This window comes from Sus scrofa, chromosome 1 (assembly GCF_054392235.1).
Source record: "Sus scrofa isolate SSC_HxYL_T2T_F1_AM1 chromosome 1, Sscrofa_HxYL_maternal_Yorkshire_Landrace_v2.0, whole genome shotgun sequence".
NCBI classification, from domain to species: domain Eukaryota; kingdom Metazoa; phylum Chordata; class Mammalia; order Artiodactyla; family Suidae; genus Sus; species Sus scrofa.
In genome coordinates, this window is record NC_139383.1 from 263,672,003 (window position 1) to 263,685,899 (window position 13,897).

The 13,897-nt window shown below is 43.3% G+C and overlaps 1 protein-coding gene across 5 annotated transcripts in view; it reads right to left on the minus strand.

Moving 5' to 3' along the window:
* The window catches only part of SUSD1 (sushi domain containing 1), a 149,115-nt gene that overhangs the window by 7,537 nt on the left and 127,681 nt on the right, over positions 1-13,897 (minus strand). For 3 of the 5 annotated variants that reach the window (XR_002337296.2, XM_084992207.1, XM_005660331.4), the window contains 2 exons: positions 10,769-10,862; positions 8,577-10,419 (listed from right to left, as the gene is read on the minus strand). The exons of the other annotated variants lie outside the window; for them this stretch is intronic. Coding sequence is in view for 2 of the 3 variants with exons in the window: in XM_084992207.1 (XP_084848333.1) it covers position 10,419; positions 10,769-10,862 (95 nt within the window). In the remaining variant the exon portion in view is untranslated. Of the gene's footprint in view, positions 1-8,576; positions 10,420-10,768; positions 10,863-13,897 lie in introns of those variants that run through there. 5 annotated transcript variants of the gene reach the window in all.

The window sequence follows — 13,897 nt, forward strand, 5'->3', positions numbered from 1 at the left end:
TAAGTTTGTGGTCATTCGCTACATAGCAGGAAAAATTAAAAAGCCTATATAGTCTTTGCTATAATTCTCTCCCAAATATTTCATCTTCTAGTTTCTAAGTGTCCCCCAGATTCATGTTATTAAAGAGTCACCAAAAAATTTAAGATATCTGAGCCAGCGCTGCACAACAAGGAAGAATGCATTCAGCAATCAGAAACCTTGGGAAATTTTCAGAAGGTCAAAAATATAAAGTTTAGGGAGTATCTGCTGTGGCATAGTGGGTTAATGATCTGGTTGCTGCAGCTGTGCTGCAGCTCGGATTCAGTCCCTGGCCTGGGAACTTCCATATGCTGTAGGTGCAGCCAAAAAAAAGAAAAAATATATATATATGTATGTGTGCGTATATGTGCATATATATATATATGCAAGTATATATATATACTTTTTTAAATTAACAGCTGGCAACAGAATTCTTCGTGAGGAAATTATTTTTAAAATTGCTTTGGTTAACTATTTGGGTGAAGGTGGATGCTTAGGTGATAAACTAGCAAAAGAATTTAAAGACAGTTAAATTGTTCTGCATTTCAGGAATTTAATTTAATTGATGAAGAATGAAGACAGGAAGGGAACTTTGAAGAACAGGGATAACTAATATCCGCACGCAGGAAGGTGAGCGGATCCATCAACTAAACTAATTCATAGGAAACTGAAAGAAGGCCCTAGAGTTGCTCATGGGACTCTCTGCCTTTTCCCACCTAATGGAATTTTCAGAAATCTTAAAAGACAGCAGTGCATGCATGCCCGACTAGTTTCGAAATGGAGAATTAAACCAATCTAATCCAAATCTTAAGTGTCTTGGGTTTACATTGAGAAGGAAGCCAAGCAGTACCCATCAGAATTTGATTTAACGTGTTAAATGGATGAAAGTGGAACACTTCCTTTTTGTTATGAAATTGTGTTTCGATGCTTTTGCAGAACAGTATGCTTCCATGTTTAAAATCCAAACAAAATAAGATCACTTCAAAGGCACACTCTCACCCTGTCTACCTCCACCCCATTCTCTCTTGCTCCATTTGTAACCATTTTCATTGATTCATTGCTATCGTTTCAGTATTGCTTTATGCAAAATTTCATAAATATTCTCCTTCCCCTTCTTTCTTACAAAAAAGCAGACCTTAACGACTCATCCTGTTTTTTGTTTTGTCTTTTTGTTTTTGTTTGTTTGTTTTTCTTTTTAGGGCTGCAACCAAGACGTATGGAAGTTCCCAGGCTAAGGGTCAAATCAGAGCTGCAGCTAAAGGCAGATCTGAGCTGCCTCTGTGACCTATGCTGAAGCTTGCAGCACTGCTGGATCCTTAATGCACTGAGTAAGGCTGGGAATCAAATCCACATCCTCATGGAGACTGTGTCGGGTTCTTAACCCGCTGCATCACAACAGGTATTCCCCCTTCTTGTTTTTCTATTTAAAACAATAGAGCTTAAATATCTCTCCATATCAGTGCACAGATTTCTTCCTCATTCCTTTTTTATAACTCATTGTGTACACAGAGGTATCACAGTTCATTTAACTTGTTTCTTCCTGAGAGGCATCTGGCTTTTTTCTAAGCTTTTGCTATTATAAACATCATCACACAGCACAACCCTGTTCGTGTGTCATTTTTAAACACACGCAGGTGAACCCATAGGCTAGGTCCCAAAAGTAGGACTGCTGGGTTAAAGGACTAAGGTACCTGGACAAAGGCAATAGCAACATCACCAGACTTCTATCCATAAGGGTCGTACCATTCTGTATTCTAACATTTGAGTGCCTATTTCTTTCTCTTTTTTAATTTTTTTATTTTTAGGGCCACACTTGTGGATGTTTCCAGGCTAGGGACTGAATCAGAGCTACAGCTGCTGGCCTATGCCACAGCCACAGCCACACCAGATCCACATCTGCAACCCACACCATAGCTCATGGCAATGCCGGATCCCCAACCCAATGAGTGAGGCCAGGGATCGAACCCGCATCCTCATGGATACCAGTTGGGTTACTGCTGAGCCACAACGGGAACTCCTGAGTGCCTATTTCCTCACAGCCTCAAAAGAGAGTGTGTTGTTAAATTTCTGGATTTCCCCCAAAACTGACAGGTAAGACATATCTCACTAATTTGCACTTTTCTTAAAAGTAAGGTTGAGCACCTTTTCTTATGTTTGGGAGTCATTTGCATTTCTTTTTCTGTGAACTATATTTTCATATCCTTTGGCCCAAAATTGGACACTTTTTGTTTTGACCAGTTCCACAAAAATTGAAAATAATAGGCTGCGAGCACTCCCATTTTCTAAAGTAAGGATTTCAAATGGTGTTGGGACGCTTAGCCCAACATCCAGAATATAAAGTCGTTTAAAATGAAAAAGGCCAAAGAAAATAGTTCTTTGGGGAAAGACGCCGGTATGCCGAACATTCCTATCCACCCCCGTGGTATGGGTGGGAGGGACCTTCTTCAGTGCAAACCTGGAAAGAGGAGCTTCAGGGGTCCTCCAAAACTTCAGAGGACACCTGGCCTGGTGTCTGATTCCAAGGATAAGACACCCAAAGTCAAGACGCTGAGGCTGTCAGGCCAGCAGCAGGTGGAAACAGTCGGAGCTACACTGAAATGGAGCGGAAGCTACACCTCCAGTAAGGGAAGACAAAGTGTCTAAGGGGCAGAAGACCAAAGTCTGTGTTCGGAGCTCTCTGAGATGGTGCAGCAACCCCACATCTGGCATGGCAAGGATCTGTGAGTCCCTGTGAATCAACTAGATACCCAGGAAAGTAACTGAGCTGGAGGAGCCATCTTTTTTTTTTTTTTTTTTTTTTTTTTGTCTTTTGAGGGCTGCATCTGTGGCATATGGAAGTTCCCAGGCTAGAGGTCGAATTGGAGCTGTAGTTGCCAGCCTGCACCACAGCCACAGCAACACGGGATCTGCATCACGTCTTCGACCTACACCACAGCTCACAGCACAGCTCCTTAACCTACTGAGCGAGGCCAGGGATGCAACCTGCGTCCTCATGGATGTTAGTCAGATTTGTTTCTGCTGCGCCACAATGGGGACTCCTGGAGGAGCCATCCGGATGTGACATTTCCCATAAAAGGGGGATCACGGGGGCAAGAGAACTCCAGCAATGCCAGCAGGAAGAGTCTGTGCGATGCACTTTCCAGGGCAGGAGCTAAGGTAAGGATTCAAGAGTTCAAGATAACAAGATAGAACATACCTAGATGTACACCACAAAAAAATAAGCATGAACTCCCCTGAATGTTGAAAACCAGATCGGGACATACATCCACGTTAAAGGAAGACACGTATCGTGGGATCTAAAATATGACACAAATGAACTCATCTACCAAAGAGAAATCGCCGCATAGACATAGAGGACAGATGTGTGGTTGCCAAGGGGGAGGGGGTTGGAGGAGGGATGGACTGGGAGGGTGGAGTTAGCAGAGGTAAGCAATTATATGCGGAGAGGATAAATAACAAGGTCCTACCATATAACACGGAGAACTACATTCAATACCCTGTGACAAACCGTAATGGAAACACCATTTTTTATAAAAGAGTATATAGGAATTCCCTGGTAGCCTAGTGGCTACGGATCTGGACTTGTCACTGATGTGGCTTGGGTCACTGCTGTGGTGCAGGTTCAATTCTTGGCTGGAGAACTTCTGCATGCCTCACGTGCAGCCAAAAAAAAAAAAAAAAAGTGTATCTATGCATATGTATAATTGTATCACTTTGCTGTATAGCTATTAACACAACATGGTAAATCAACTATGCTTCAATAGAAAATAAAAATAAAGAAAGAAGGTCCCATTGTGGCTCAGTGGTAACAAACTCAACCAGTATCCATGAGGTTGCGGGTTCGATCCCTGGCCTCGTTCAGTGGGTTAAGGATCGGCAGTTGCCATCGCAGATGCGGCTCAGATCCTACGTTGCTGTGGCTGTGGCGTAGGCTGGCAGCTGTAGCTCCGATTCAACCTGTAGCTTGGGAATTTCCATATGCCGCAGGTGTGGCCATAAAAAGCAAAAAAAAAGATAAAAAGTAGAAACACATATCACGTTCTAGGATAGGAGCACTTTTTAATTAATACATCCCCAAGAAAACTATAAAGATTTTTTGGGGGAAGCTTGACCAATTCATCCTTTAGTTTATGTATAATAAATATGTATATCTGAATAAATACATAGTAAAACCTAAGAATTCACCGAGAAAGAGTGGTAACTTACTTTTACCTGGTAGTAAAAAAAAAAAAAAAAAAAAAAAAAAAAAAAACCTTTTTAAACTTACAGCAGGTGGCATGGAGCCAAAGGAAAAAAGGAAAAAACCAATGCATTTGACTATATAAAGTTTTCATGTGGCAACGTATGACACAAACAAGGCCTAAAGGGAAATGATAAGGTAGAAAATTTGTTTACAAAATATATGACTGGGAGTTCCCATTGTGGCACAGTGGAAACGAATCTGACTAGGAACCATGAGGTTGTGGGTTCGATCCCTGGCCTTGCTCAGTGGGTTAAGGACCTGGCGTTGCTGTGAGCTGTGGTGTAGGTCACAGATGTGGCTCAGATCCCGTGTTGCTATGGCTGTGGTGTAGGCCAGCATCTATAGCTCCTATTTGACCCCTAGCCTGGGGACTTTCATATGCTGAGGGTAAGGCCCTAAAAGGCAACAACAACAAAAAAAATGTGACAGCTAGGAGTGAAAATTACTATAACACAAAAAGCTTTTTCATATCAATGTAAGACATGCCAAGTACTAAGAAAAACGGCAATTCACCAAAAACAGAATTACAAATGGCCAACTGGCGGGCCAAATAGAGAAATGCACACTAAACACTGAAAAGTCATTTTTCACCTGCCAGATTAATCAAGATTAAAGATCTCAACAAGCCCAGCAGTGCTGAGGCTTCCTACCTGTGACAGCATAAACTGATAAACTGGCATAAACTTTCTGTGAGATTCCTCTGACATTATGTAGAAAATCTAGAATCATATAGTTTTCATCTCAACAGCTTCGCATCTAGGAATTTAGCCTAAGTGATAATTGCATACAATTATACAGATGTGTACACGGAGAATAAACTTCTGGAAACACGCAAAAGGCACAATGCACAATAGAGTACTGGTTAAATAAATTGTGATGCAAACTTTTAATGCTGTCTTTTTTTTTTTTTTATCTTTTTAGAGCCACACCCACTGCATATGGAGGTTCCCAGGCTAGGGGTCTAATCGGAGCTGTAGCCACCGGCCTATGCCACAGCCACAGCCATGCCAGATCCGAGCCGTATCTGCGACCTACACCACAGCTCACGGCAAAGCCAGATCCTCAACCCACTGAGCGAGGCCAGGGATCAAATCTGCAACCTCAGGGTTCCTAGTCGGATTCGTTTCCACTGCGCCACAACGGGAACTCCTAATGCTGTCATTACTGACATGAAGAATGTGTCCAAGGTAGGTTGATGGATGAAAAGAAATGTGTTACAAACTACATGCCTAGTGGGACCCCGTTTTGGTAACCCTGAGTTGTGCCCCAAAAGTATGGATATGGACACACACACACAAAATCACTCATTCATTCTCTTTCTCTCCCACCTAATACAATGGGTATACACTGCCCTTTTAATTGATTTGGCTCACCGCATCGCCTACCCGCAATTGGGCACGGAAAAGCCATGCCAAAACTGGGCACTTAAGTTTAACCAGCAATGGCTGTGGTGGACAAAAGGTCCTCAAAACACTTGTGACTGCTACTACCACGGGTTCTCTCTTTGTTAGAGAATGGAAAAATAAAAGGTTAAGAAAATCAGAATATGAGATTAGCAATAAAAAGGGAGCATTGAGAATTGTTTTTTTTTACTTCCTTTAAAATCAATTTAAATATTAACTTTATTCCAAGCTACTGTGGTATTTCAAGATAAATACTTCTGCTCTGGTCTTAATCTTAAGGGCCCAGCTGCAATTTTAGGTCTGGAGTCATGGACAGATTACACTTATTTTCCCTAATTAACCTCCATCTATTTGGGTTGTCTGTGGCTCTTTCTAGAAGTGATGGGGGAAGGTACATTACCGTGAAAAAAGAAGTATAAAAAGACAGAGGTGCTGGAAGAATAAATGCGATGCTTTAAAATATATATAATTTGGAAAAGTAAAGGCCTGACTCTCCTAAGAACCAAAAGAATCCTGTCAAATCCCAGGAATGAGAACTGAACTTGCAGGCAAAATACTTGGCCCCATCATTTAAGTTACGTATCTTTCTGGGAGTTCCCATCGTGGCTCAGTGGTAACAAACCCGACTAGGATCCATGAGGATGCAGGTTGAATCCCTGGCCTCACTCAGTGGGTTAAGGATCTGGCATTGCCAGGAGCTGTGGTACATAGCTCGGATCCTGCATTGCTATGGCTATGGTGCAGGCCAGCAGTTGCAGCTCTGATTCGACCCCTAGCCTGGGACTTTCCATATGCTGTGGGCGCGGCCCTAAAAAAAAAAGGAAAAATAAAGTTATGTATCTGTCTGAACCCATCTCTCCATTCTAAAATAGGGAAATGACAACCCCTAAACTTCCCATCACACAGAACAACCATAAGGATGGAATGAAAGAACAAATATAAATGAAAACTATGGTGGAGATTTTAAAAAAAGAAATCCACCAGGGAACAATCTGCCCCATATCTGGACAACCTCCCAGTTTGGTTCCCTATTCTAGAAGGGAGCTCAAGACCAGATCTTAGACTCACCTCTTCACACTGTCCCCAAGACAGTTAATTAGGAAAAGGTCCATCCTCCACCACCACCTGAGGCTCTAGCTTTATTTAGCAGCACTCAAAACCCAACTTCAAATGCTGCCTGATCAGTCCTTCAACAGAGGTACCCTGCCTGCTCCTAGGGAGACCCACTATTGGTCTCCAGAGATGCTCTCCCTGCCTTAACCAGGAATCCACTTGGAAAAGAAAAAGAACAGCATTGAGGTCAAGCTACTGGGCAACTTCACAGAACTTAAAGCTGCCTTCATGTGCATAAGAAAACAAACAGAAAAGAAATGCAGGAAAATGGTGCAAATGCTCAGCACCTGCTTCTGTTAAGTACTAACAGTTCAAAGTTTAAAAAAAAAAAATTGAAAGGAGTTCCCTCTGTGGTGTAGTGGTTAAGAACCCATCTGCAGCAGCTCAGGTCAATATGGAGCTGCGGATCCAATCCCCAGCCCGGCGCTGGCATTGCAGCATTTGTGGCATAGGTCACAACTATGGCTGAGATTTGATCCATACGCTACAGGTGTGGCCATAAAAAAAAAAAATTTTTAATAAAAAAACACTGTATAACTCTGTGTTATAACTTGGACCATTTAGAGAAAGGGACAAGTTTATGTTTTGCTATTTCAGAACTCATTCATGAACTGTTTTTACACTTCTGCATATACCCAGAAATATACTTTATTAATATTTAGTCAATTATTTTAACCAAAAACTTTTGATACCAAGCAAATGGGATTTCTTCCTTTCAATGACAATTATGCTAACTTTTGGAGAGAAGCTATAGCTTCTTTGGTAATTAATTTTAAAACTGGAAATTAGGGGAACTAGAGAAACATAGTGTTTATAGAACCAGGAAAAACTATAATAAGGGGCAGAGGCTCACATTCTCTCTTTGGACAGAGGAGGTTTTGAGGAAAATCCTTACTCATCAAAGACTCTACCCAATACTAAGCACAATAATTTGTAATGATTCTAAATTTATTTATTCTTTTTTATTTTTTTTATTTTTGTCTTTATAGGGCCGCACCCATGACATATGGATGTTCCCAGGCTAGGGGGTCTAATTGGAGCTGTACCCGCCAGCCTACACCACAGCCACAGCAACGCGGGATCCTTAACCCACCAAGTGAGGCCAGGGATCGAACCCGCAACCTCATGGTTCCTAGTCAGATTCATTTCTGCTGCACCACAACAGGAACTCCCATGATTCTAAATTTAATTTAAAAAAAAAAAACAGTATGGAGGCACCTCAGAAAACTAAATATAGATCTACCATGTGATCCAGCAATCCCACTCCTGGGCATACATTTAGGCAAAACTTTCATTGTAAAAGATACATGCACCCCTATGTTCACTGTAGCACTATTAGCAATAGCCAAGCCATGGAAACAATGCCATTTGCAGTAACATGGATGGAAGTAGAGATTCTCGTACTAAGTGAAGTAAGTCAGAAAGAGGAAGACAGATACCTTATGATATCCCTTATATGTGGAATCTAAACTATGGCACAAAAGAACCTATCGAGAGAACAGAAAAAAACTCATGGACATACAGAACAGACTCGTGGTTGCCAGGGGTAAGGGGGAGGAAGTGAGATAGACTGGGAGTTTGGGGTTAGTAGATTTGCAAACTATTACATTTAGAATGGATAAGCAACGAGGTCCTGCTGTATATCCAGTCAGTTGTGATAGAACATGATAGAAGATAATATGAGAAAAAGAATGTGTGTGTGTGTGTATATATATATATACACACACATATATATAACTGGGTCATTTTGCTGTACAGCAGAAATTGATAGCACATTGTAAATCAACTATAATAAAAAATTAAAAATAAAAAATTAATTCAAGAGCAGTGAAAACAGTATGAGTTTGAATTGTTGCACATGAACATTAAAGGTAGAAAGCTCTTTGTATAAGTCCATTGAAAGTTCTACCCAATAATTCATCGAAGACGACAGCAGGAAGGGTTCCATGTGTTGATCCTGAGTTGTAGTCTGAGTTGGGACCTCAGAGGACAGAGGACAGCTATTCTTAATCTGCCTAGTATTGGTGAGGGGCAGGGCTGCCACCTGCCCTCGAATGCCCAAGCGTCAGTATATCACTTCCCTGTCTCTGACTCTTCCCAGTTGAGAGGATTTGCCTTGGGCCAGATCCCCCAGGGATGGGCAGCTTCATGGAGCATCTCCTCCTCCTGTGCCTACTGTTCCTCATGTCTCCTCATCTGCCCACAAGCCCAGGCTGCTCAGATCCACCCCTCACCAATGCCCAGTGAGTCCACGGAGAACATGCCAGCCCACCATGTTGGAAAGACGGTCCCTTTTCCTCCACACTGTGCTGCTGCCAAGTCCAGGACCACATTCATAGATGCTGCACCCTGAGCTATGCACTATCACTGCCCCCCCACCTCCACCTGTTCTCTATTCTCTAGGCCTAAGAGGGAGGGAGAAGGCAGAGGAGGACACCACTGTCACTTAGAGAAGCCCCAAGCCCCAGTCCTTCTTCTCCCTTCATTCCCTGGCTTAGCCTTGGAGCTACGCTGTTGGTTAGGGAGGAAAGTTCATGAACACTGATTCAGGCTTGAAAAATCAAAGCGAATCCATTCCACCTGTACATTCCACATATTGACAGTGGGCCCCGGGACTGCATACAGCTAACATGTCATGGTTCATGATAAAGGAACAGTCATAATTCCTGGTGTTGTAGATAAAAGGGACCATTGTGTCACCCACATTGTTCCCCTCCCCTGTCAACTCACAGACTCTGGTCATGGGCTTCATATTGTTGCAACACAAGGATACCGCACAACCCCCAAATCCAAAGGGAGGCACAGAGCATCTTTAGGAGATGCTCAGGAATTAAAAAAAAAAAAAAAAAAAAGTAGCCTAGGCTGCTATAAACATTCATGTGAGAAAAAAAAAATGTTAGTTTACTAACAAAACATTTCCACTGGAATGAAGACTCCTGGCTTTTGAATGCATATAAGACAAACAGAGCTGTATCAAAGCAACGCTGCCTAACAGACACTGCAGGGAATTTACCCGAGTGGCCAGACGCGCATACTTTCTAATTACTGCATCCACTAACTGTAGGAAAAGGGCTTCTAAAGGGTTTGTCATGTTTGTCTATATCAATGATCTCTCTCCTTTTCAATGACTTCCTTCATAATGTCAAATTCTAGCCCACAGTTAAGTCTCTCTCGTTACTTATGGTAAAAGAATGGATTCTGAATTAAGGCCAGAGATGTTACAGAGGAAGATGTGGGACTCTTGCATTCAGCACCTAGAGGAGCCGAGGCTCAGGCATCACTCAGAGGAGAACAGTGACCCAGCCCCTGTGACCCGTAGCCCGGAGTCCATATGACGTTGTTTATCAAGGTTCTCAAGTCCATGGAAACGGAACTGGTCAGGTAGCAGGGCAGACAACAGCGACTCCTGAGTGTCCTCTTTGAGGGACATTCCAAAGAGACAGTCACCGGCTTGAATCTGGAAGGGAGGCCAGCCTGGGAGTAGAGAAAGGTGCAGGCCCGCACACACACACACACACGCACGCACACACACACGCACACGCACACACACATGCTCGGGGCCTCTGTGCAGGCACCTGAGAAGCTGTCGGAACATCTACCCCAGCAGCAGTGCATCCTCTTCACGCCACACCCATCCTCGATCTAGACATGGAGGAGGCAAAGAGAGCTTGCTGACACACTTTGTTTCCTGTGCGCATCCCTACGGGCAGCTCGTGCATCCTTCCTGGGAAGCAGCACAGGAGATCAGCCATCACTCAGTGAGCGGCCAGGGCGCCATCACTGACCTTGCCCCTTTACGGGGACTGGGGAACAGTCCCCTCCCCCTGAATGCAGCCTTACTCCTGCCTTCCACCCTCTGAGTATCCGCTGAGCCCGGGACAGCCTCCCCCCATCTCCCCTTTGACCCTCCTCCACCGCAGCTGTTCTTCCGGATTCCAACCCCATCCTCCCTCCATTCCACTCATTTCTCAAAAATGACAGTCTCACATACCACACTGCTGAGAAGGAGAGGAATGCGAGAACAATCACAGCAGCCATGGAGCCCAGCCCAACGCCCACCACCTGCTGCAGCGTCAGTGATGAATCTGCGGGACAAAAACCACATGCTGAACCCATGGCACACCGAATCCCGGCCCAACCAGGAGGGGCAGACCCACCCGTGCACACTCTGTTGTAACCAGAGCTTGGCCCCAGTGAACAAACCATTCCAACCATGCCCAGAGTGCCCCAGTGCCCCAAGCTGGCCCTGAGGACAAGGGCCTCAGGAAAACACCATTCCGTGGCATTTCTGAAAAGGAAGCGTAAAACCCGGATACATTTGAGTTGCAAAGGTTAAAAGCCGATCTTGTTGAGCACCCCAATGCGGCACACTGTGGGGCGGGGGGGTGTGTGTGCTGGTCCTCTCTCATGTCAATCACACGTGATAGATTTTAATGTTTCTTTTGCATTGGGGAAGATATCCTTCTGATATCATATAGATTTTTCTCCAAAAATGATAGTTAGCTCCAGTGGTCAAATATAGTCAGCAAATCCTCTGCTGGGTAGAGTCATCTGTCATGTTCCCTACACATCAACAAGGGATGCTGGCCGCTCTGAGGATAAAATATGAAACTGATGTAAAAGCTCTTTGAGGAGTTCTCCTCATGGCTCAGTGGTTCACGAATCTGACAAGGAACCGTGAGGTGGCGGGTTTGATCCCTGGCTTCGCTCAGTGGGTTAAGAGCGGGCATTGCCGTGAGCTGTGGTGAAGGTTGCAGACACGGCTCTGATCTGGTGTTGCTGTGGCTGTGGTGTAGGCCGGCGGCTATAGCTCCAATTAGACCCCTAGCCTGGGAACCTCCATATGCTGCATATGTGGCCCTAAAAAGCAAAATAAATAAAGTGTTGTCAAGAGACTTTTTAGAAAAATACAGCTTCTGTTGTTTGGCTGCTTTTGGTATTCAGGAGAAAAGAGCATTGGCATTTTAAGAAGCCATGTTGTAAAATGGGAAGAGGAGTTGTGGTTAAACTAGAAATTAGTAAAGAAAAAATTAGAGGACTGACTTAAATTATTAGATATTAAAACAGTGCAGCAACAGGAGTTCCCTGGCAGCCCAGCAGTTAAGGATCTGGTGTTGTCACTGCTGTGTTTGGGTCACTGCTGTGGTGCAACTCGATCCCTGGCCTAGGGAACGTCTGCATGCTGTGGGCACAGCCAAAAATAAATAAATAGAAGTAAAAATAAAACAAGGCAGTATCAGCAGAGGAATGAATACAATGGAATAAAACAGAAAGCCCAGAAACACACCCAAGTGTATAAAATAATTTCAAGGCTTGAATACTGGAGTCAGGTAGTCCAAGGCTATATTTGAACCCCATCACCGCCCAATTGTATGAACTTGGATGAGTTATTCAGCCATCCTGTGCCCCAGTTTCCCCCTGAGGGGTGGTATAATATCACCTTATAAGGCTATTGTCAGAAATAAATGAGCTACGACACGTTAAAACTGTGCCTGGCACACAGTAAGCAATTGGCCAGTGACAGCTACTGTTAAACATTACTGTTTTGTTACTGTTTCAGATCACTGTGGAAATGTTATGTTATTCATAACACTATCCGTAACTAGCGTTGAGAAAATTGGCGAATCATTTAGAATAAAGTAATTTCGATCATTAGAGTTTATGCCAATATAAAAATCCAGATGGATGAAAGACTGAAGCTGAAACCTTAAAGAATTGGAACAAAATGCAAGGGAATATTCATCTAATATTAAAGCAGGTAGGAATTTTCTAAGCATATTTATTAAAGCAGAAACCTTAAAACAAGAAAATGAGAGATGTGACCATATTTTTTAAAAAGCATATTCCTCTGTACACCAAAAACGACCAGGAGGAAGCTTTAAGGGCAAATGGAGAACTGGGTAAAATAATGAGGATAATTAATAAGCAAGGGGTTAACCTATAGTGTTACAAGTTAATGAGGAAAAGTCTAATACCCCAATAGCAAAGTGAGCAGAGTCTATCAAAAGGTACATCACTAATAAAAACATGATTACAGGTGCTTGACAAACCTTTGATCAACTGCTCTCTCTCTTAGTGGTAAAAATGCAAGTTAAAACATTGAGAAGCCATTTTGTGTACTAAATTCCCCAGTTTTTTTGTTTGTTTGTTTGAAGAGAGGATGTATCACTGGATTCGGTGGAAAGAAGCTGGTACTTTCCTAACCAGCTCATTTCATCCAGTCTACCCAGTGTTCCTCTACACTTTAGCCATCAATGTTTTCTCTGCATTTTTTCCTCTATAGTTTCACCTTCTACATAATTTGAATCATTGATTGATAAAGACGGTGAGCTAAAGATAACTGTGGACACTAACCCACATTCTGCATGTTCCTGGATTTGGCATCCATTCGTTAATAAGTTACATAGGAACAAGCTGTTTCTAAGCGCACACACAGCTGTCCTCTCCCCACACGGTACACAGGGCATTGCTAAGTATTGGCTGAAGTCAGAATCCATTGTGCTGGCCACTTTCCCCTACCAATTAGCGACTCTGTACCAGAAAAAAAAGAAGAGCAGTCTCGCCTAATCTGCTGGGAACTGCAGCTTCTTCTCCCAGGTACACACAGAGCCATCTCTTGAAGATCGTGCCTGGCCTTGACTTCAAGTTATCAGCATCCTCGCTTTGCAAAATCTATCTCCTTTACGCAAAGTTCCATGTTCTTTGCTCATCCCCAGTCTTCATCAAGATTTCTCAAAGATCAGGAGTAACCATGATGGCTCAGGGGTAATGTACCCAGCTAGTATCTATGAGGACCCGAGTTTGATCCCTGGCTTTGCTCAGTGGGTTAAGGATCCAGTGTTGCCATGAGCTGTGGTGTAGGATGCAGACATGGCTCAGATCCCACATTGCTGTGGCTGTGGCATGGGCTGGCAGCTACAGCTCCAATTCACCTCTTAGCCTGGGAACACTCAGAGGTCATGAGTGTGGCCCTAAAAAGACACACACAAAAAAGATTTCTCAAAGATCATTTGCAGTGGTTTATCCATCTCATTTGCAAATTGTATGAACCTTCTAGAATGTTCTTATCAGGTCAGAAACCTACAACTTACAGAGGGCAGTTAGTGTTTTGCTTGCTTTC